The sequence below is a fragment of the Phocoena sinus genome, chromosome 16, assembly GCF_008692025.1.
Source record: "Phocoena sinus isolate mPhoSin1 chromosome 16, mPhoSin1.pri, whole genome shotgun sequence".
NCBI classification, from domain to species: domain Eukaryota; kingdom Metazoa; phylum Chordata; class Mammalia; order Artiodactyla; family Phocoenidae; genus Phocoena; species Phocoena sinus.
The window spans coordinates 20,856,979-20,878,831 of record NC_045778.1 but is presented as its reverse complement, the minus strand read 5'-3'; the positions used below and the strand labels follow the sequence as shown (position 1 = coordinate 20,878,831).

At 40.5% G+C, this 21,853-nt stretch overlaps 1 protein-coding gene across 4 annotated transcripts in view; it reads right to left on the bottom strand.

Annotated features, from left to right (window-relative positions):
- Window positions 1–1,376: 1,376 nt before the first annotated feature.
- The window catches only part of MYPN (myopalladin), a 79,846-nt gene continuing 59,369 nt past the window's right edge, over window positions 1,377–21,853 (bottom strand). For 2 of the 4 annotated variants that reach the window (XM_032608387.1, XM_032608384.1), the window contains 8 exons: window positions 16,566–16,787; window positions 15,091–15,240; window positions 13,852–13,934; window positions 12,536–12,662; window positions 11,075–11,282; window positions 9,337–9,502; window positions 5,980–6,113; window positions 1,377–3,128 (listed from right to left, as the gene is read on the bottom strand). In XM_032608387.1, the coding sequence (XP_032464278.1) occupies window positions 2,959–3,128; window positions 5,980–6,113; window positions 9,337–9,502; window positions 11,075–11,282; window positions 12,536–12,662; window positions 13,852–13,934; window positions 15,091–15,240; window positions 16,566–16,787 (1,260 nt within the window). In that variant the 3' untranslated portion in view covers window positions 1,377–2,958. The remainder of the gene's footprint in view (window positions 3,129–5,979; window positions 6,114–9,336; window positions 9,503–11,074; window positions 11,283–12,535; window positions 12,663–13,851; window positions 13,935–15,090; window positions 15,241–16,565; window positions 16,788–21,853) is intronic. The other 2 variants (XM_032608386.1, XM_032608388.1) reach the window with 1 other exon arrangement.

The window sequence follows — 21,853 nt, the reverse complement described above, 5'->3', positions numbered from 1 at the left end:
AGGACTAGAGGCAGGAAGACCAATTAGAAGTCTCTTATTATGGCTGAAGTCAGAAGAATTGAGGGAAATTAAGAGAGTAATGAAAGTCTGAACTGGGGAACCACAGGGGGACAGAAAGAAGGCCTGAATATAAAAGAAATAATCGAGTTAGAATTAACATGATTTGTCAATTGATTAGAGGAAGCAAAAAATGATTTGGATACTCTTTATTTGGATTACTAGGACTGTGATGGTGCCATTAATAGAAATCATTAAACTAGGATGATGAATGGTTTATGAAAGGGAAGATGATGAATCTGATTTTGGATATGTTGAGTCCACACATATCCAGCAGAACTAAAATTTCTTATATAAGTATTCCTCGTTGTAATTGAATTCCAATAGAATTTGGATTTGTTCAACACAGTAGTTCTCAACAAAGAGGATCCTGCCTCCCGGGGAATATATGGCAATGTCTGGGGACATTTCGGGTGGCCACAACTTGGGGAGGGGTTGCTCTGCTATTGGCATCCAGTGAATAGAAGCCAAGGATGCTGCTAAACATCCTCCAGCGTGCAGGATAGTCCCTCACAACAACGAATTATCCAGCCCCAAATGTCAAGAGTGCTGAGGTTGAGAAACTTTCCTGTAACATAATCCGGAAGTTCAAATTCGAGGAATTTTAAAGCTTGTTATATTTTAGGTTCGACAGTGCCATCTAGTGGCCAAATGTAATATTTATCATAGTTCACTGTTGAACACTAAAACAACAGATAAAAAAGATTCAGAAAAAAAATATTCGGAAAGCGAATACATAGAGAGATGAAGAATATCCTCTCATAGGAGACTGTCTAGAGTTTACATTAATAGATGTGATGAGGAGGTTGGGTGTCCAGCTGTGGAGAAGCAGTCCTGGAGTTAGAAAATGCTCTTTGGTCATAAAGAGATTTGATAATAGAAGCCAATATAGAAACAGAATATTTTACAGGGTGCATTCTGTATGGAATGCATTCAATTTCATTACAGTTGCCTATACTTTTACTATTGTTCCTGCATACATAAGAAAGGAAAAAGTCTAATAATTCTGCTAAATAATTGGCTGAAATCTTTATTTCTTAAGGATGTAACTTATGGTTTTTTATTTAATTAAGAAATAAAGATTGAAAATAATTAAGATGATTTTAGAGTCAGGAAAAATACAGGATGAAGAGTACTAGAAACTTCCCTTTAATAAAAAATAGACTTTTGGCCAAAGAAGCAGCACTTGACATGCCTTTTTTCTTACCTCCCCCACTAGATTGTAAGCTTTCTGCAGGCAGGGACTGTGTCTTATCATATTTGTGTATGGCCCATAGTCTCTAGCATAGCGTCTTATACAGAGTGGACACACAAATGAGTTTTTGAGTGAATGAATTTATTTTTATACTGGAAATCCTTGCCTTGAAGTGAAGAAAATTTCAAGCCTTTCTAAGCAATTACTATTTGTTCACTTGAGTAAGATGCCAGCTGAGGATGTCTGGCTCAGAGAACACCAAGGACTTGGGCACAAGGAGTTGGTAACAGAGACTCCAATTCATTTCCCTGGTGAATCTGGAGCAAACCGTGCCGTGATGACCATCCCTAGGGCAATTTTTTGACTGGTGCATACATTGTAGATTTCTCTAATATAAGATTCATTCATCCAACAAATAGTTATTGAATGTCTACTTTGTGCTAAGCACTCTTCTAGGCACTGGGATATCACAGTGAACTTAAGTCTAAAAATTCCTTAAGTGGAGAGGCAGGTTTTGAATTAGTGGGTTAGAATAAAGATGCACATTCCCTGTCCCTCCCACTTTCTCAGTTAGCATAATATTTTCTGTACAGAAAATGCAATTTGACTAATGATCTCAGAGCAGTTCACAACTATTAAAGACCTCTCCCTCTACAGCCACTGCTTTGCTCGGGCAAATGAAAAAACAAAAACCACTCTCCCATCACTTCCTCTTCTAGTTTGCATTTCTTCCTTTCTCACTGCTTCATATACTTGCAGACTTTGGGGGCAAGGGGAGAAGCGGGAGAGCCAATATTCTCTGGGCAGATGATGATGATGCCTGAATATTTTTGCAAGTGGCAACTGAAGCTTGTAGTTTTAAAAGTGACCCCGCAGAAGACCCCGCAGAAGATTTCCTTCTGGTTGGTTTATTAACAACCCTTTAGTTCTAGAGCCTAGGGATATATATATATATATATATATATAGTCAGAAAAAAACCCACTTACCATTGTATCCAAAAGAAAATGGTACAGGCAGGGTGGTGGGTCCCTGTTTTGGCTGTAGAATAAGTGCACTGTGCAATATTTAGTGTTCCAGTGATTTTTTTTTTTTTTTTTGTATCTCAATCACATTTTGGCACTTTATTATGTGGCTCAGTACACCCAGGGTAAGCAAATCAAAAGTGCTTCTCCACGTATGTGAGTTGTATGGCACAGACTCCTAGTGCTAAGTAGAAGCTGATTTAATCAATCCACCAAAACTACTGCTATGGATGCAATCAGTGAAAGGTGGTGGAGACCCCCCTGACTTTTTCCTTTGCATTGTTTAGTGAGTTAGTGATTCCTAAGGTCACTACTGTCCAACTCCTCTCAGCCCAAGCATCTGACCCCTAATTGCTCCTAGGAGGGCCTGAATACCCCAACGCAGCAGGGGCCAGGGAAGCATGCTAGCTTTTTCCCAAAGCAGTGGATGGCAGCTGCATGACATCTTTGGTTCAGCGGTATTGTCTTCTCATTTTGTTGGAATCTTAAAAGGCACAGCCCTCCATCTCTCCCTGAGCTGAGAATGCACGAGTCCCCAGCTGACTTACTCAAAGCTCTCCTTGCCACAGGTCGGGCAGTGTGGGAACTTACTCAAATCCAGTTGCTTGGAAACCATCTTATCTGGCTGGTCTTCCTTCCCCCTCCACAGTCCACCCCCTTACACAGCAGGCACCCAGACATTCTTAAAGTTCATCACTCTCCACTACACTCCGAGAAGAGCATGAATACACCATTGTGCTTTCCATGGAGGAGAAAGCAGAGAAAATGTCAAGTCCTTTACTGGTGAGAGATCCGTAGCGACTGCCACTGGGCCGGACAGACATGGGTGGTGGGATCTGGTGGTGCCACTGAGCTGGAAAATGGACCAAATAATGTGTTACAATCAAAGGAATACAGTCTAGCAGGTACACGTCAGGGGTGCATTCTGTGCTCATTCCAACACTTTCTGTGGGATCTTAGTAAAGCATTGAAATATATCTGGGTCTGAAATGCCTCATTTGTAAAAGAGAGAAATAAAATCTCTCCTTCCCTGTCGGGAAGAGGGAAATTGGGCTGGTGATTTTTTAATCCCCTAATTCCAAACCCTATGATTCTAATCCAGTAAAATCTGGGACTGTAAGAAGGAACAGTGGGTGACTAGGGTGATTTCTCAAAATGTTCTCCTGACCTAGCATGGAGTCTGCTGGGTGGAGGGCGGTGTAGAGAGGGCGGTAGGCTCTCAAGGCAGGGCACCTCAGAAGGTGGAGATGAGAAATCTATGGAAATGGAAGCCAAAAGATGAGTCCAGACCTCTGACCGCACACCTGATCATACTAATCATTGATCACCTACCTACCGCCCTAATCAGGTTCTAATGAGCTACAGCAAGAAGACTGAAAAGTAACTTATGTGCAATCAACCATGGTTCAGGGACAAAAGGGAATATTAGAATTTCCACGTTCACCAAGCACTGTCCAAAGGGGACACTGGTTTTAGCAGCCAGGATCCTTAGGCTTGAACATGGCCTGAATGAAATATCCATCCAAGCTGCTCAGTCCTGTGTGTTGTCACTGATTCAGAAATTACCAAGCAGTCTTCTCATGAGGTTTCCAAGAACCTTGCTGTGGAGAAGGGGAAGCACCAGGTGGGAAACATGGACGCTCTGGGTCCTACGAAGCTATGGACCCTTGTAGCATTCCCACTTATAAACGGGTCCTTTGTTGATTTCATTCTTTTGAATAAGTTTTTCGGGATCTAAATGCCTCTGAGTGAATTGATAAAATCAAAATTTGAAAGGTACAAAACAGGACAAAACTTACAGCGATTCCACGAGAGAGCAGGCACTCAGTAAGGCAGCCATGAACTGGTTTAAGTCCCTCCCCGCCGCCCTCCGCCCCTTAGCCTTTCCTGGCTCTCTCGGACACCTTAACCTGATAGCAGGTACTATTAGAAGCCCTCTTTTCGAAGAGAGACGGATGCGTACTGTCCCCGTTCCTCGGACAGGTAGGAAGTGATTGCGGGGGGCCGTACGGGATTGATTTTACCCCCAATCCTCCATGCTTTGCCCCACTCCCCGGTCCCAGCTGGGGATTCAGCGCTTCGCGTTGTTAGTGCTGTGGAATCAGGACGGGAGCCAGGGAGAGGTGAGCCAGGACTAACTGAACTGGGGACTCCGCCGCGGATGAGCAGGACTGCGACAAGAGTCATCAGTTTCAGGGCTTATTGGTATGAGTTTCTTAGTTGGAGACCTGTTTCCTTCTGACATGATGAAGTGGGTGAAATGGTAAGGCATTAGCCTGGATTAAGAAACATATCACTGGCGTGTCTCTCCTCGGATCCTCCCAGGGGAAAGTACATTCGAGCCAGCGTCCCTCACGGCTGAATTTCTTTTCAAGTCCACGAATTAAGGAAGATAACCAGAAAGCTATGTATTTTCTCTAAATATTAGACTTAGGGAAAATGGCAGGCCAAGACCCCTCCTGTATGGTACCAAAGAAAGGAGGTACCTGGCGGTCCAGCGGTTAAGACCCCGCGCTTCCACTGCAGGGGGGCACGGGTTCGATCCCTGGTGGGGGAATTAAGATCCTGCATGGCGCGCGGCACGGCCAAAAAAATGAAAAAGGGGGGGAGGCGGGTGCACCTATAAATAGCAGGGACCTCAGGTTCTAGGCAGAGTTACTGTTTCTTATTTGTTATTCTGATTAATCATGTTAAACCAGTAGTGAATAAGAAACTTATTAAGCCAACAAATTAGTTCTTTTAAAAGAGGGGGGAAAAAAAGGTTTACTCTTGGGTTAAGGAATATGTCTTCAAAAATACCAGTTAATGTCAAAATTATAGAGGAGAGGAGTAGAGTACACAAATACATTAATAAAGATTAATTTGTTAAATGTTTTTGAAAATTAGAAACATGGCTCAAAGGAATGATATAAAACCTGGATTTGCATTCCAGCTGTAGTCACTTAATCTCTCTGAGTCTCTGCATTTCTTCTGCATTTAAATGAGGGTAACAACAATTATTATAATCTCATGGGTTTAGGAGGATCTTAGGGTGCCATTTCATAAATTACAAGTCACTGTACAAAAGTCATCTGATATCAGTATCATTAGGACAGCTCTCTATTATTAGTCTGATTGTGAGATTGGAGTAATAAATATTTGTGGAATTAGTAAATATTTGTGGAATTAATTAACAAATGAATAGGGTCTGGAAAATTCTGCTGGGTGGTGGTGTGACTGGGGAATAACAGGCAGTGGGGAGGGAGTTCCAGTGGGTGACCCATGGCAGCAAGGAGATGGCATGAAGATGCTGGGTGATTAGAAGTACAAGCACAGGTACACTCTGAAGTAGTTGTAATTCCTAGTATTAGAAGTACAGAAAAATTAACCTCTTTTGGAAGAAGATTAACCTTCTAGTGAAATGAAAGAGTGTGCAGAAGCCTGAGGTGACCAGGATAAAATGACTTAAAAAATCCATCTCTTAAGCACTAAAATATGATCTAACCAATTCATTTATGAAAACATACTACACCTATCCTAAAAGAAAAAAGATGTTTTTGGCCACGCCGTGCAGCTTGCGGGATCTCAGTTCCCTGACCAGGGACTGACCCGGGGCCTAGTCAGTGAAAGCGCCAAGTTCTAACCATTGGACAACCAGAGAATTCCCCCCAAAAAGATTTTTAAGCTGCCTGTCCACACAGATCAACCGATGCCATTATACTTACCATATATATCCAACCTGGCAGTGCATGACACGATGCCGGCTTCATTCTTGGCTGACAATGTGTACCATCCAGCGTCTGATTTCTTGGCTGGCTGAATGAGGAGGCAGACATACCCAGTTGTGTCCTGGTGCATGCTGGAGAAAAGAAAGAATGTATCCGTATTGCATCTGGGGGCAGAAGCGGCCTTGTCGAGTTTAGGGCTCCGGGAAACTCGGGCAAGTCAGGCAGTGCAGTGCTTCTCCTCGCCTCCCTGACCCTAGCAGGAGGGAAGGGGATTCAGCTGGAAGCAAGCATCAGGGGCAAACTTGAAGGTGGAAAGAAGAGGGTCGGTAGCCATGGCTGAGACCTGTTCTTGCCCTCTCCACTCTCCTCCCAGGAGGACTCCCACTTGTCACAACCAAAGTACAGAGAAAATCTCTTTTCCGAACCAGGCTGGACATTGCAATAAGAACTTTGTTAAAAAGCTACGGGAAAGTAGACCAAAACGAGAGTCCAGGGATGGATGGACTGTTAGCGTGGGTGGGGTCTTTTCTTTTCTTCCTTCCTTCCTTCCTTCCTTCCTTCCTTCCTTCCTTCCTTCCTTCCTTCCTTCCTTCCTCCCTTCCTCCCTCCCTCCCTCCCTCCCTCCCTCCCTCCCTCTCTTTCTTTCTTTCTAATTGAAGTATCATTGATTTACAATGCTGTGTTAGTTTCTGGTGTACAGCAAAGTGATTCAGTTATACATATAACTTTTTCAGATTCTTCTCCATTATAGATTTATTACAAGGTACTGAATATAGTTCCCTGTGCTATACAGTAGGGCCTTGTTGTTTATCTATTTTATATATAGTAGTGTGTATCTGTTAATCCTAAACTCCTAATCTATCCCTCCCCCCACCCTTTCCCCTTTGGTAACATTAAGTTTGTTTTCTACATCTGTGGGTCTATTTCTGTTTTGTAAATAAGTTCATTTGTATCATTTTTTTAGATTCCACATATAAGTGATATCATATGATATTTGTCTTTCTCTGTCTTACTTCACTTAGTATGATAATCTCTAGGTCCACCCATGTTGCTGCGAATGGCATTATTTCATTCTTTTTTATGGGTGAGTAATATTCCATTGTGTGTATGTATGTATGTGTGTGTGTGTATGTATGTGTATATATATATATATATATATACCACAACTTCTTTATCCATTCATCTGTTGATGGACACTCAAATTGCTTCCATGTTTTGGCTATTGTAAATAGTGCCGCTGTGGACATTGGGGTGCATGTATCTTTTTGAATTAGAGTTTTTGTCTTTTCTGGATATATGCCCAGGAGTGGGATTGCTGGATCATATGGTAACTCTATTTTTAGTTTTTAAAGGAACCTCCATACTGTTCTACATAGTGGCTGCACCAATTTATATTCTCACCAACAGTGTAGGAGGGTTCCCTTTTCTCCACACCCTCTCCATCATTTATTATTTTTAGACTTTTTGATGATGGCCATTCTGACTGGTGTGAGGTGATACCTCATTGTAGTTTTGATTTGAATTTCTTTAATAATTAGCAGTGTTGAGCATCTTTTCATGCGCCTGTTGGCATCTGGCTGTGTTCTTTGGAGAAATGTTTATTTAGGTCTTCTGCCCAGTTTTTGATTGGGTTGTTTGTTTTTTGACATTGAGCTGTATGAGCTGTTTGTATATTTTGGAAATTAAGCCCTTGTTGGTCACATTGTTTGCAAATATCTACTCTCGTTCTGTATGTTTTCATTTCATTTTGTTTATGGTTTCCTGTGCTCTGCAAAAGCTTATAAGTTTCATTAGGTCCCATTTGTTTATTTTTGCTTTTATTTCTACAGTGTTGCCTTGGGAGACTGACCTAAGAAAACATTGGCATGATTTATATCAGTGAATGTTTTGCCTATGTTCTCTTCTAGGAATTTTATGGTGTCATGTCTTATATTTAAGTCTTTAATCCATTTTGAGTTTATTTTTGTGTATGGTGTGAGCGAGTGTTCTAACTTCATTGATTTACATGCGGCTGTCCAGCTTTCCCAACACCACTTGCTAAAGAGACTGTCTTTTCTCCATTGTATATTCTTGCCTCCTTTGTCGAAGATTAATTGGCTCTAGGTGTGTAGGTTTATTTATGGGCTCTGTATTCTGTTCCATTGATCCATATGGCTGTTTTTGTGCCAATACCACGCTGGGATATCCAAGAGCATGGGACATCTTTCCGTTTCTGTGTAGCATCTTCAGTTTCCTTTATCCATGTTTATAGTTCTCAGCGTACAAGTCTTTCACTTCCTTGGTCAGGTTTATTCCTAAGTACTTTATGTTTTTTGATACAATTTTAAAATGGATTTTTTTTTTCTTTACTTTTAAAGTAAAGTTTTTCTTTACTTTCTCTTTCTGATATTTCATTGTTAGTGTAAAGAAATGCAACAGATTTCTGTATGTTAATCTTGTATCCTGCTACCTTGCTGAATTTGTTTATCAGTTCTAATAGTTTTTGTATGCAGTCTTTAAGGTGGAGGGGGTATTTCTTAATATATCCAACTGGGCATGTGCAGCATTTAGCTTAATACAGTTCAGGAGCAAATCAGCATGTTCTTTCCTTCTGTTTTCTCTATGTCAGTAGTTCTTAACTAACCTTGACTGCATATTGCAATCCTAGATAATTACATCAGAATTTCAGGCTGTGTTTGACACGTTTCATTAATTTACACTTAAGTGTTAACTCAAGAATATTCTCTGTTCTTGCTTATATTTTACCAGAGAAAAACCCTGACCTATATGTACATAGACTTTTTTAGATGCCCAGATTCTGTAAAACCCAATATTTTCTAGGACAAATTCAGTTTACTGTGAAGAAATAATTCTCAGTAGAAATTTCTGTACATAAGCTGCCTTTGTAGCATAAAACCAAAATGGCAAAGAATGAAGGATGGTTAGGGGAAATTAAGGAAAGCACCCACTTTCAGAAACTGGATCCTTAAAGTTACTTAAAAAACAGCCATGTAGTGATGGATGGAGAAGGAGTATTACTTTAATATTTTATTTTGCTTTATTTTATTTTAGCTTTTTACTGTCAAAAGGTTTTCTGTATGCTAATATGACTGAAGACACATGACAAAAAATAGGCACAATCTTTATAAATTCCTCATACCTTTTTAAGCTTAAAAAATTAAGGTTTTAAAACTGTGGGACATCTGTACAGTGCGCTACCCCTCAGCAACAGAAAGGAATAAATTCTTGATAAGCACAGTAACGTGTGAAACAAATACATTATGCTAAGTGAAAGAAACCAGATTCAAAAGGCTACAGACTTATCTGGGCGGCCTGACAAGCCTCAGTGAACTTGACCGAGGGTGGAGCCTGTACCTGATCCTCTCTCTGGTGAAGGGGATGGTCTCATTGTCTTTCTTCCAGTAGAACACAGGTGGAGGCATGCCTATCACCCGGCACTCCAGTCTCACTGGGTGGCCTTCGGGAACACCGCTGTTCTGCAGTTTCTCCAGGATTACAGGTGCTTTCTTCACTTCTTTGGCTGAATGAGAGAAGGGCAGTGCTAGTTTGAAGAGTAAGTGCCTTGGGGTCCATGCCTCAAACAAATTACAGTTCTGGAATCTAGCAGAGTGAGCACCTACCCACCTTTGCCTCTTCTTTACAACACGTCTCAAGCCTCTTAGTGAAGATCACTGCCTTGGTAAAAGCTCCAGAAATGAAGATTGATAAAAAAGAAATGAGGAAACTGTCTCTGCCTATCTTATGAGGGACTACACTTAAGGATTTGGGTCACACACATGGGATGCATATGGTAGGTGTGGAATTGAGGGAGTTTCTTTTATTGCTCAGCAGTAAATTTTGAGAAACAGTATATTATATGTACTAAATAGATCTCTTTTTTCTTTTTTAGAGGAGTTTATTTTGTAGAAGATATATTAATTTTCCCTCAACTTTTTACCTTGAAAAATTTTATAGCTACAGAAAAGTTGAAAGAAGTATACTATTTAAAAAAAATCACACACACAAATTATGCTTCCTAAGGAGGCTTTGTTCCCCCCACAGAACCAATTAAGGCAAAGCTACCTCGTATCTCAGGGTTCCCCTAGTCAATAGCAAAATAGTGGGAAAAGAGTAAAAGCCTCAATCACCGTATCCTCGCAGAATGAGCTTTTCCTACTCTGTTGGTGAGATGGAATTAACGATGAGAAAAAGAAAAAAATATACTGAGGAGACAGCTACTAGCTTAGAGAGAGGATTAGCATTCTGAAGCTACCCTGATTTCCTTCAGGGGCCATACGAGGGAGACAGCGGGAGAAAGCCCAGCACAAGATTTCATACATTCTGAAATCTAATTCTGGCTGGGCTACTGCCCCGAGGGGCTGACACCTCCCAGGTGACAGTGACTTGTCCTTATCTGTGGACATGACAGTGTTTTGTTCACATCATCTTATAAGGTAAGGGTTTGGTTGTGTAGTTACAGATTCAAGTGCCTTCCACATTCCAGGCACTGAGTCAGACGTCAGAGATACACAGAAGAACGTCAGAATCTCTGACCTCAGAGGCTCATGGTGTCTTCAGGGAGGCAAAAGGGGAAATAGTTACACCGAAGCCATGAGTGCTGTAAGAGTCTCTCCTTTACTAAGTGCTATGGAAACAGAGGAGGATGTAACCTGGTGGATCCACTGTGCCTTTGTGGTGACATTTGAATTAAGTCTTAGAGAATGAGTAGGAGGTTGCTAGGCAAAGAAGGGCATTCCACGTAGAGGGACCACGGATGCCAAGGCATGGAAGCTTGGGGTGGGGGGAGACCCTGGAGTGTTCCAGGAGCGATGGGCTATAGGGCAAGTGACCTGAATTTAGTGATAGTCAATTAGTAATTACAATGACTACCATTTATTGCAAGCATGATATACACAAAGTACCAGATTATGTGTTTAGCTTACTGATATGTTTTCGAAAGCAACGTAGGAAACATGGCCCTTATTACAGTGAAGGAGAAACTAAGATGAGACTCCATGGGACAAAGGACTAAGGGATTACATCAGAGGCTCTGCATGTTACCGTAATCACCTTGGACGGAGTTACGTTTAGGGGTCCCAGCAGCAAACCTTACCTACTACAGTGAGGTCCAGACTAAAGGAATTCTGCCCGGTTTTGTTGGTAGCAACACAGGTGTAGGTCCCTGCGTCACGTTGAGTGAGCGGGTCAATGAGCAAAGAGTGGACTCCAGTCTCCCTGACCAGCATCTTGTGGGAGGTGTCAGGGAGCACAGGCTGGCCGTTGAGCAGCCACGTCAGCTCCGGAGGCGGCAAGCCACTCACCTAATAAGCAACAGGACAGACGAGGCAAATGACAGATCGATGACAGACAGGTTTATTTGGTGGCTGAACTCTTTATCCTTGTCTGGCACCACATCGAAAGCAATGGAGCGTCAGTGCTGAGAAACCTCTCCTCAGGAGCATAGGGACAAGGGGGTCTAGATGGGTGGCCTCATGCATTTAAGCCGTATAGTATTTGGACCCCAATTCGGGTCATGATTATATTCTAGATTAGAATGAGTAAGAATTAAAAAGCTAAATAGATAGATGAAATAAGCCTGTGGGATCAGTTTCAGAGATATTACTTACACACCTAATAAGCAACAGGTAGTCAAGAAAGGCACAGACATTAAACCAGTGTTCTCAAAGCTGACTGTGTGTCATAATCACATGAGGAGTATTTGACAATCCTGGTGCCCACTTACTATATTAAATCAGAACCTTTGGGGGTGGGACCCAGTCATGGGTTTCTTTTAGGCTTTAGGGTGGAAGAAGTTAATCCCAAATATTATTTAGGTAACTAATGAGAGAGCAAGAACCACCTAGAGAAGTGGATTCTATAAACGCGTAACCTTAAGCCTTTACTCATTCATGTCCAAATCTCCATAGCATTCTACGTCGTTCGGACAGAAGGGGTGACTTAAGTTACTGTTCATACTGAGAAATATTCATACTGTTCAACTGAACCTAGTCTCTGGTGGAAGAGTTAGAAGGTAGACTAGCTAAAGGCGATGGACGTTGAGTAGTATGAGAAACCAGCTTCTGTTTTCATAAACTGCCTTGGAGCCAACTTTTCATGACTAGTTTTTTCAAAGGCTGTACCTCACAGCAGTTCACTTCAAGGTTGCAGAAATCATCCTTATGCCTTTATAGTAATAAAGACTTTCCAGGTACCATATGGAAAATGTCTGAATTACATCACCTCTTTGGTTGTCTTTACAAGCATAGAGTTAACTTGGTACAGTATCAGTGTAACTTTTATTAAGATATAAACACTTAAAGATTTTATGAAATACTTTTGTCTGGTATTAAATGCTCCAAAAGAACCTTGTGGGGGAAAAAGTGCGCTCTCTCTCTCTCTCTTTCTCTCTCTCTCTCTCTTTCTCTCTCTCTCTCTCTCTCTCTCTGTTCCTCAGTCCCCTTTCCCCAAAAAAACAACAACCATAAAACAAATACAAACAAAAATAGGTGCATACAAATAAACAAATACAAGATATGAACAGGTTTGGAACCAAGAATGGTGTACTAGAGTCTACCTTACAGTCCAGGCGACAGAGGCGCCCCTCGTGAGCTACCATATCCCCAGGAGCCTGCAGGAAATGTGGTCGGAAAAATCGTTCCTGTAGGGGCTCTTTGTCTCTTTCTTGCGCTCGGGACCTTACTCTAAAACAGCAAGCATGTTCAGGCATTACGCATAGAAACCACTTCAAAACTTATGACAGTATAGACATTTAGGCATGGCTCTCGGGCCTGGAGAAAGATTTTTTTGGGGGGTGGGGGTGGCTGGACCATGAAGGGATAATAAATAATAGTGTGGAGCTGATGTAAAAAGCAAAGTACTAGCTATCTCACCCACTGTAGGGTTATCTTGTGAGATCTGTAATTAAATAAACAGGCTTTAGCTTCTTTTTCTCTGAAGTCATTCTGGGTTCAGTGACTCAGCTCCCCTTGCCTTGGGTTTGACCAGTTGTTCAGAAGTTTCAGAATAAAGAAATCAGTATTCAATCTGAACCTCAAATAAGAGCCAAAAGAGAAGTCCTGTTTATCACCCAGAACAAGGCAGCTGCAATCCCTGTGCCTCTGAGTAATAAAATTTAACCTGGCTAATAAATTATGTCAGACCATTAAAGAGGATCATGAACTTAAACTGGTTAAGACTGACCACAGTAACAGCTGTTCTTGAAGAAGGAAAAAAAAAAAAAACTGAACAAGAAGGTAGAGTTGCAACAGTGGTAAAATACTGTATCTGAAACGTGGGTCACTATTTTTGTCCCTTTGGTAAGTCTAATGTAATTCATCCACGTCAGCAACTATGAAATGCTTTGCTAAGACTTTGTGGCACCGTAAGACTCTAGAGAAAGCCAGGCTCTTTCTTCTTAGTGATTAGTAAAATTGGAGAGGAGGAAAGTCAGTTGCTGTGTTGGAGACAACTGTTATATTGGAGACAATAACAACAACAGAAATCTTTTATCAGTATACATATACTCATTAACGGTTTCTGTTTTTTAAAGACAAGGTAATTTAATTCAGAGAGTCTGATTTATATATTATGTGCACAGGTGCTACTGATGGTTGCAATTTTTGAACCATTAAAAGTGTGCCGTGGACCAATGCTTCTCAAATTTAATGCACTTATGAATTACCTGGGGATCTTATTAAAATGTAGATTCTGATCAGTATGTCTGGGTGGGGCTTGGGATTCTGCATTTGCAACAAGCTCCCAAGTGATGCTGGTGCTGCAGGTAGAGGACTACACTTTAGTTGACAATTTGTAGACCAGATACTTGAGTGATCATTGTGGTGGGTGGCTGCTTGGGAGGGGCTAGAGAAGGGAGATTCTTACTGTCTTTACCTGTGAGGCTGACCAGCAGCTGTTAGTCGACTTCGAATGGGCAAACCTTGTACCATCAAGTGGCCAGAGCAGCTGATTCTCCCCTGAGAAACAGAAAATGAAGGAGATTAAAATAAATAAAAACAATTTTACATTTTTTCAGTACATATACATTCTTATGGACCAGAACATTATGAACTTTTTGGCTAACTATTTGAGTTTTTTTTGGAGAGGGGATGAAAACAATATAACTCCTTAAATCACTGTTAATATTCCAGGGGAAACGATTTTTAAGAATATTGTGACTTTCATTTTTTTTTTTTTTTTATTTTTTTTTGTGACTTTCATTTTTAAGCTGAGAAATGAACAGACATAAATGTAAAAAAATTTGAATTCTTGTGCACTTAGCATTGTTTGTAGGCACATGCAGAGATCATGGTCAAGTATTTTTATACTTTCCTCAATAGAAGTTATCTTCAAAACTAACATTTTAATAGGAGGAGTGGGTGAGTGGAAATTATAGTTCTGTACCTCCTATTCTAATAGTAGTTGAAGATATTTATTCTGCCATATCTTTAAGGGGAATTTTAAGTCTTGGTCTCTTCAAAAAAGGAAAGTGAAAGATTATGGCTTTCCAACTTTTACCAAAAAAAATTTTTTTTATGAGTGAGGAATATTCACAAGTAATTTGCTTATTCTCTAAAGAACAAAAAATGGCAAATCTTTTTTTTTTTTTTTTCCGGTATGCGGGCCTCTCACTGTTGTGGCCTCTCCCGTTGCAGAGCACAGGCTCCAGATGCGCAGGCTCAGCGGCCATGGCTCACAGGCCCAGCCTCTCTGCGGCATGTGGGATCCTCCCGGACCGGGGCACAAACCCGCATCCCCTGCCATCGGCAGGCGGACCCTCAACCACTGCGCCACCAGGGAAGCTCGCAAATCATTCTTTGATAGAATAATTTGTTGACTCTTCAAGAGTCAATGAGTTGATCAAAACAAGATTTACTCCAATAGGTCTGGGGCATATACTTAGTGAATAGATACTACTGTCCTTTGACAAAGGCTGAAGGGTGGCGTGACCCATCAGTGGCTAAGTGGTCTTGTAAGTTGTTGTGATACTGTGCTCTAGTTACACAGTCTCTATGCTCCTTATTCATTTTCCTCAGAAATCCTTAGTAACTTGCACTTCTCAAGGTTTTTTCACAATGACATGAACCGCTCCTTCCTCAGAGTGCAGTACAGCGTGGAACCCTGCGTCTCTACCTGGGGGTTGGCCGCCATGATGGTGTAGTTGCCGTCGTCATCGCCGGTGGTGGAGTCAATGTACAGAGAACATGTCCCGTCTCCTTCTCGCCTCATTTTGAAGTGCTCATTTCTTTTTGAAATCTGCTTCCCATCTTTGAACCAGTAAACCTGAAATGAAAAATAATCAAGGAGAATATACACTGTTCTGTACATCTTTTTTTTTTTTTTTGGCTGCACCATGCAGCATGCACAATCTTAGTTCCCTGATCAGGGATGGACCCTGTGCCCACTGCATTGGGAGCGTGGAGTCTTAACCACTGGACCACAAGGGGAGTCCCTGTTCTGTACATCTTTAGAGGATAATGGTACAAGGAGTAGGATAAGGCAAGGATCGATTGCCATCTCTACAACTAGTAACCCGTCCCTTATACAACACTTAGAAAACAATTTTTAAACATATTACAAATGACAGTATAATATGCTCCTCCACTTGTACATATACGATATTTAAGTAAGAAATTATGTATAATTTAGGATTGAGAAAAAGCTTTTGATTATTTTTATTATATTTATAATTACTTAAAAAGCCACCCTAAGGACCAGACATGTCTTCAGAGGCAAAATAATTAAAACTGGGAGCCTGGAAGTTTTCCTATTATCCTTTTACAAACTCAAGTCTCCTGAAGTCCGAGATCTCAGGGCCTAGAATAGCTGACCTTACTTGAAAGGATAGTATGGTTTATTGTACCAAATGGAATGAGGCCAGGATTCAATTGCTAAATTGTTAAATTTCTCCTCTGACTAAAATTTAAGTATACATAGTTTTCAAGTTAAGTTCTGCATGTATCAAGGAGATCTTTCAAAGATAGGGGAGTTAAAGTACTGGTTGCAGCTGCCCTTCTCTACATTTCCTGGTTACCTAATCTTACATACTAATGCCATGTTAATGTTTGTGAAAGTAGAGTGGATAGATTCCCTGCTGTAGACATACTGGGTGTAAATCCTTCTCTCAGCTGACTGCCAGAAAGTCTGGTGACTCATAAGATTTTTCAGCAGCCAGTGATAACGATGTGACATTTTCTGCATTTACCAACCTAACAGTAATAATACAAATATACCTCACTTTGTACAACAGGCAGGCTGTAGATATTCAGCAGATGTTAAATAGAAAGAAAAGTATCAGTTTGGTGAGTTTGATGGTTGAGAGAATCAATAGCCCAAAACAGAGGATCATGACTAAGAAATTTATTTTCAACTTTTATAAAAATTTTAACTTACCCATAAGTTATCTGATTTTGTTTTTGCCAGGCTATTTAATGATTCTATTCCTGATTGTATCTTTTTAGTCAGATTACCTGGGCTTTGTTAATTTTCTGGTATTGATTTTCATTTCCTCTGTAGATACTGCACTAGAGTCTGGTAAGACTTTCTTGAAGGCACTGTCTATAGTTTTGCACTGTTGGTTGGCCAACTGGCTGGTCATCTTCCCCTACCTTTGGGACAGGTATCCCAACAATTTTGCAGGTGAATGTCACTGGAGAGCCTTCGGTGACCCGGAAGTGCTTGAGTCTTTTGTCAAAGATGGGAGCGATACACTTGCCCGTGGGGATCTCATCATGTTGGATTTCATCATCTGATTCATCAACAGGGGTGCGTTCCAAGCGAAACTCTATTTCATTCATCAGCCTCTGCTCAAAGCTTGAAATTTTGTACTCCTGTCAAAATGGCAAACATGTTTTAATTTCAATTTCTGTGGGTGAGGAAGAATGTGTTCATCAGTATAATGTGAGGACGAAACTTTTTAAGATTCGAATGTTAGATTTACATTGTGGAACCTCAGTAAACCAGGCATGTTCCATTTCCAGTTCCTCATCATGGAGCACTGAAGGAGATTTGTGTTTCTACTACAATCCCAAACTGTTCTAGTGAACCCTGATTCCTCACCTTCAGCATGGAGCCCCGGTAGAATATTGTAGGGAATGGAATGAAGATGGAATATAATTTTTGTAGCTACTAATAGTGTCCATTTCAATATGTAGAGCTGCCTTTGTGGTATTTTGGCAAAATTATTCTGAACTGCATTCTGATACATGCCTGCATCACCAGCTTCCTGTCTGTACTAGACATTTCTATCTGCATACTTGAGGAAAACTCGTCTTGAATAAATCTCCCTTGACCCCATGTCTGCCTACACTGTGTCTCTGCTGCCCTCACGAGAAGCTATTTGAAATAATTTTCTATTGTTACAGCCTCATTTCCTTGTCGCCTGTTCTCTCACTGGCATACTCCAATTAGACTTGTGTTCCTACAGTTCCACTGAGATTGCTGCTGTCAGGGTCTTCACATTTGCCAGATCCACAGATAAGTTGTCACTTATCTGTTCTTACCTTACCTGACCTCTCAATAGCATTAGACACAGATGGCTACTTTATCCTTTTTGAAACGTTTTTTTTCTGTTGGTTTCCATGACACCCTACCGGTTTTCCTTCTCTTCCCCTAGCTGGTCCTTATCAGTCTCCTTTACTAGCTCTTCCTCCTCTGCTCTAGGTTATCTCATCCAGTCTCACAGCTTCAGATACCTTCTGTATGCTGATGACTCCAAATCCATGTGTCTCAGCCTGGTCTCTCTCCAGAACTCATATACCCAATGATCTACTCTACATCATGAGAGTCATATACCCACCAGTATACTCTCTGTCATGGCTTGGGTGCCTCATGGGTGCACCCATGGACCAGCTTAGCATGGTCCAAACAACATGCACTTGATTTCTGTCCCCCAGGGAAGATACTCCTACCCTGCTCTTCCCCATCTTTGGAACTGGCACCACTCTTCATCCATTTGGTTAAGTGGTTAAGCTGGTGTTTCTCACATTACCTATGGTGAAAACCAGATTTTAAAAATAGATTTTTTCAACCTGTACTCTTGTAAAATAAAATAAAAATGAATTACTAGAAAAATAAGATAAAAATGAATTACTAGAAAAATAAAACAGAAAAAGCATGCAGAATTATTATATTCAGTAGACATAAAATTTCTCTGTCAAATGCTCTAGAAACTTCTTAATGGTTACCTTCAATTTCCATACTTATCTCAAGGTGGAGAGATGACAGCTTGCAGACTGGCACAGGTCTAAGACCACACTTTGAGTGCACCAAGTTAACCTAAATCTAGGACTTATCCTGGATTCCTCTGATTCCCTATCCTGCCCTATTCTATCAAGCTTAAATGTCACCTCCCTAAAGCAACTTTCCCAGGCCACTTCATCTAAAGTAACTCCCAATTCTAATTCTCTACAGAGCATGGACTGCTATCTAGTGTTTTTCTTGTTTTTATATTGATTGAATGATTGTATATATCTAAGCCTTAGAATGTTAGCATCAGAAAAACAGAGCTCTTGTCTGTCTTGCATCCCACTATATCAACCATATATGGAATAGTGAGTGCCTGCTACATGGCAGGTGCTCCATGAGTATCTGAAGAATGAAAGAATACATGAATGACATGGGAGCCATCACTTGTTCCAACACTACTGTATCTTTGAGGAATCTGGAGCCATGTGCTTGGGGTGAGGGTGAGCCCTTTGGTTAAACTTGTGACTCTAGTTAACCATAATTTTATGATTTAGGTAGGCCCCATGGAGATGGTTCTAGGATGCCCCTGAAGTGGAATTTGGGAGCACATGGCTGATCTGCCCCCTAGTCATAGGCAGAGTAATTGAGTTCAGGACTCATGAGATATGTTCTCAAGCTATTAAATCACATCATTCGTGTCCTCTAGCTATTGTCTTATACATATCATCGCCTGAATTTGTGCAGAATTGGAACTTAGGAAACACAGACACCAAATGTTTCTTGGTTTTAATTTCTTAGAACCAATTTTAAATCTTCCCTCTCAGCCTCATCTCAGACTGGGTAAACAAAATACATCTACAGCTCTTTCAGGGTAGAAAAATGATTAATCTCCAGTGAAGCGTATTAATTTTTAATCAGTTAAACAAACTAATTAAAGTAAAAGATTGTTCACTTCTAATTGGAAACCCAATTTAGTTTAAAAGTATTAAAACTATTTTCTACATTTTGGGTTGTTGTTTTTTTTTAAAGTTAATACTTAAAGCTTCCATCTGTCTACCTATTAGTTTGAACTATATGAAATTGCCATTTCTGAGGGTTAAAAGAGGTAAAAATATCAGCAATTTCAAGTTATTCAACCTAATACTATACAGCAAGTATATTTTCCATAAATACATTAACTAATCCCACAAATTTGAAATGTTTCCTAGTCTTGACAATTTAAAATCCTATAAGGAATATATTTTTCTTCCTTGTTGAATTGCATTCATGCTCCTAAATGGGTATTATTTTTCCTTTTAATAAATTTGTTTATTTTTTGGATGCTTAGGAGTAAAACCAATGAGTCATTTTATTCTCTTACTATGTGAGGTAGGTGCTAAATAGCTTTATTATTTTAAAAATAATAGTCAAAAGCATAATTCATATAGTTTGCAAACCTCACACACAGATCCTGAAGTTCAGGATAACCCAGGCTTTTTGTGAGGGTGGCAAGGGGTCTTAGCTTCTTATGGCTTCTCATCTTGTTTCATTTAAGTCCCCAAATTCCCAATCCATTCCATACTGCCTCTAGCCACTATTTTAGTGGAGTCCTTGCTCCAAGCTAAAGAACCTTCTCTGCAACTTCTCCTACTGCATGATGGGGGAGGGCTGGTAAGTTCCTGGCTAATTACATTGTCAGAGTTATTATGAGGGGGTGGGGAGAAATGAATTCCTGAAATTCTATATTGAAAGTATGATCTAATTTTTCCAAACAAGTATTACTGTACATTGTGGTAAGTTATGATTATATCTATACTTGAGGAACAAATGGGTGATACCTAAGGCTTTTGAGCACTTGCCTGAGAATACAAATACCACATTGTCTCCATGTATTCCAAACAGCTATTTTTAGGAACTTGATTTTACCAAGTTGGGACCTGATTTTATGGAATTTATAAATGTTTGAATTGATTTAACCAAAGGAATTATGGAAGCAATATGATGAAAATATGCAGGTTTTGTTTTTCTATAAATGTACACATATTGGTTACATATTTACTATTCTACCAGTACTACAGGTTGGGAGGTGATGAAAACAGAACACTCAATGAGTTATCTAAAATACACCATTTGTAACTATGTACTGAGGATACAGTTGTATTCTACTGAGGCACCAAGATGAGTTAGATATCAAAAAAGAAGTGAGTTGGGAGACAAAGTATCCTCCAGAAATTTCAAAGCAGGTGCTTAAGGACAGGTTAGATGATTGATATTCGTCATCTTCATCAGAGATACGAAAGAGTCAGGAGGGAGAAAATCCAGTGAGAAGACTTTGGAAAGAGCTATTAATGTCTGTGAGTGTCCCACCTCCACCTCCACCTCTACCCCCAGAGTACCTGCCTTTCACCTCCAGTTTGTTGAGAGAGATTAAATAGACCCATTTGTAGTGTTTATTGTGTTCCTCCAGTGGATTGGTATCTGACTCCTGCCTAAGAAATGTAGAGTGAGGAGCAAGGAGGGTTTTTGTTGGTGAGCAAGCTGAAGGTTGCTTTCAGTGGCCCACACTCCTGCACTGTGTCAGGTCAGAGGACTTGTGATGGTTCCTGTCATACACATATGGGCCACATATGAGACAGAGCCAGTGTGGAGTCAGCTTTTGTCCCTCTGTGGCTGGGAAAGGAAGGAGTTGGGAACAGCAGTTAGTGAAGCAGGGGAGGAGGGAGTGAAAAAGAGAGAAGCTGGCCATACTTCCTTCCTGGCTTTAGATTTCCCATTTGTAGAGATCCCTGGGGTGTGCGGTGTGAGGTGTGAATGGGGGTGTTTGTGTGTGGGATCTTATTTTTGAATAAAGATTGGGGTGTTTGTTACCACAAGGACTGGTCATTTTGTATTACTCGATCAAGGTTGTATTTTGCAACAAAGTAAATGTAGAACCTTATATGAACTAAAATCGGTCAAAATGGTTTTGAGATTACCTCACATTTGAGATTGCCAGGGGAAGGATTAGCCCCACTAGATAAATTTAAAGGGATAAAGGGAGAAAAAAATAAAATTGCTTTTAAGATACAGTTGTTGAAGGTACCAGTTATATGGTATAATGTATAAGTTACAGATGCACAACAAAATAAGAGTACTGTAGGTCAAGGAGCTTCCATGAAAGATTTCATAAAATATTTGGGAAGTTGAACCTCAGGAACAAGGAAACCCATGTAACTGTGTGGCAAGGGGTATGTGACCTGTTTCTAAAGCAGTGAATCTTTACAACTGAGATGTTTACAAAGATGCACACCATCCCCAGAGCAGGAATTCTTTTTTTTTTTTTTTTTTTTGTAGTGCTTTGCAACTAAGAGTTGGTTATTCCAAGGATAACTAATCCTCTTATACATAAATCAAGGTTGTCATGCCAAGTTGTGACTGATGGGATTCAGATTTTGTAAGGACATTTGCAAACAAGCAGTGTGTTTAAGTTAAATTTGAATGTGCTTTCTGCACTGTTCTGCACAAAGGTTGTACTACTGATCCACTGTCAGCGGCTGTGCACTTTGAGTTTCCAGAACTGGATTTGGGCTGTGTTCTCCATTTTCCCTTGCCTTGTCCCCTTTGTGAGTAAAAGTAGGAGTTTCTGCGTCAGCTGCTTGTAGGTGATGTCTGTGCTCAAAGGAGAGAATATTTTTCTGTGTAAATCTGGTCTGTATGGCAAGCAAGTCAAAGACATATGGCCCATCCTTTC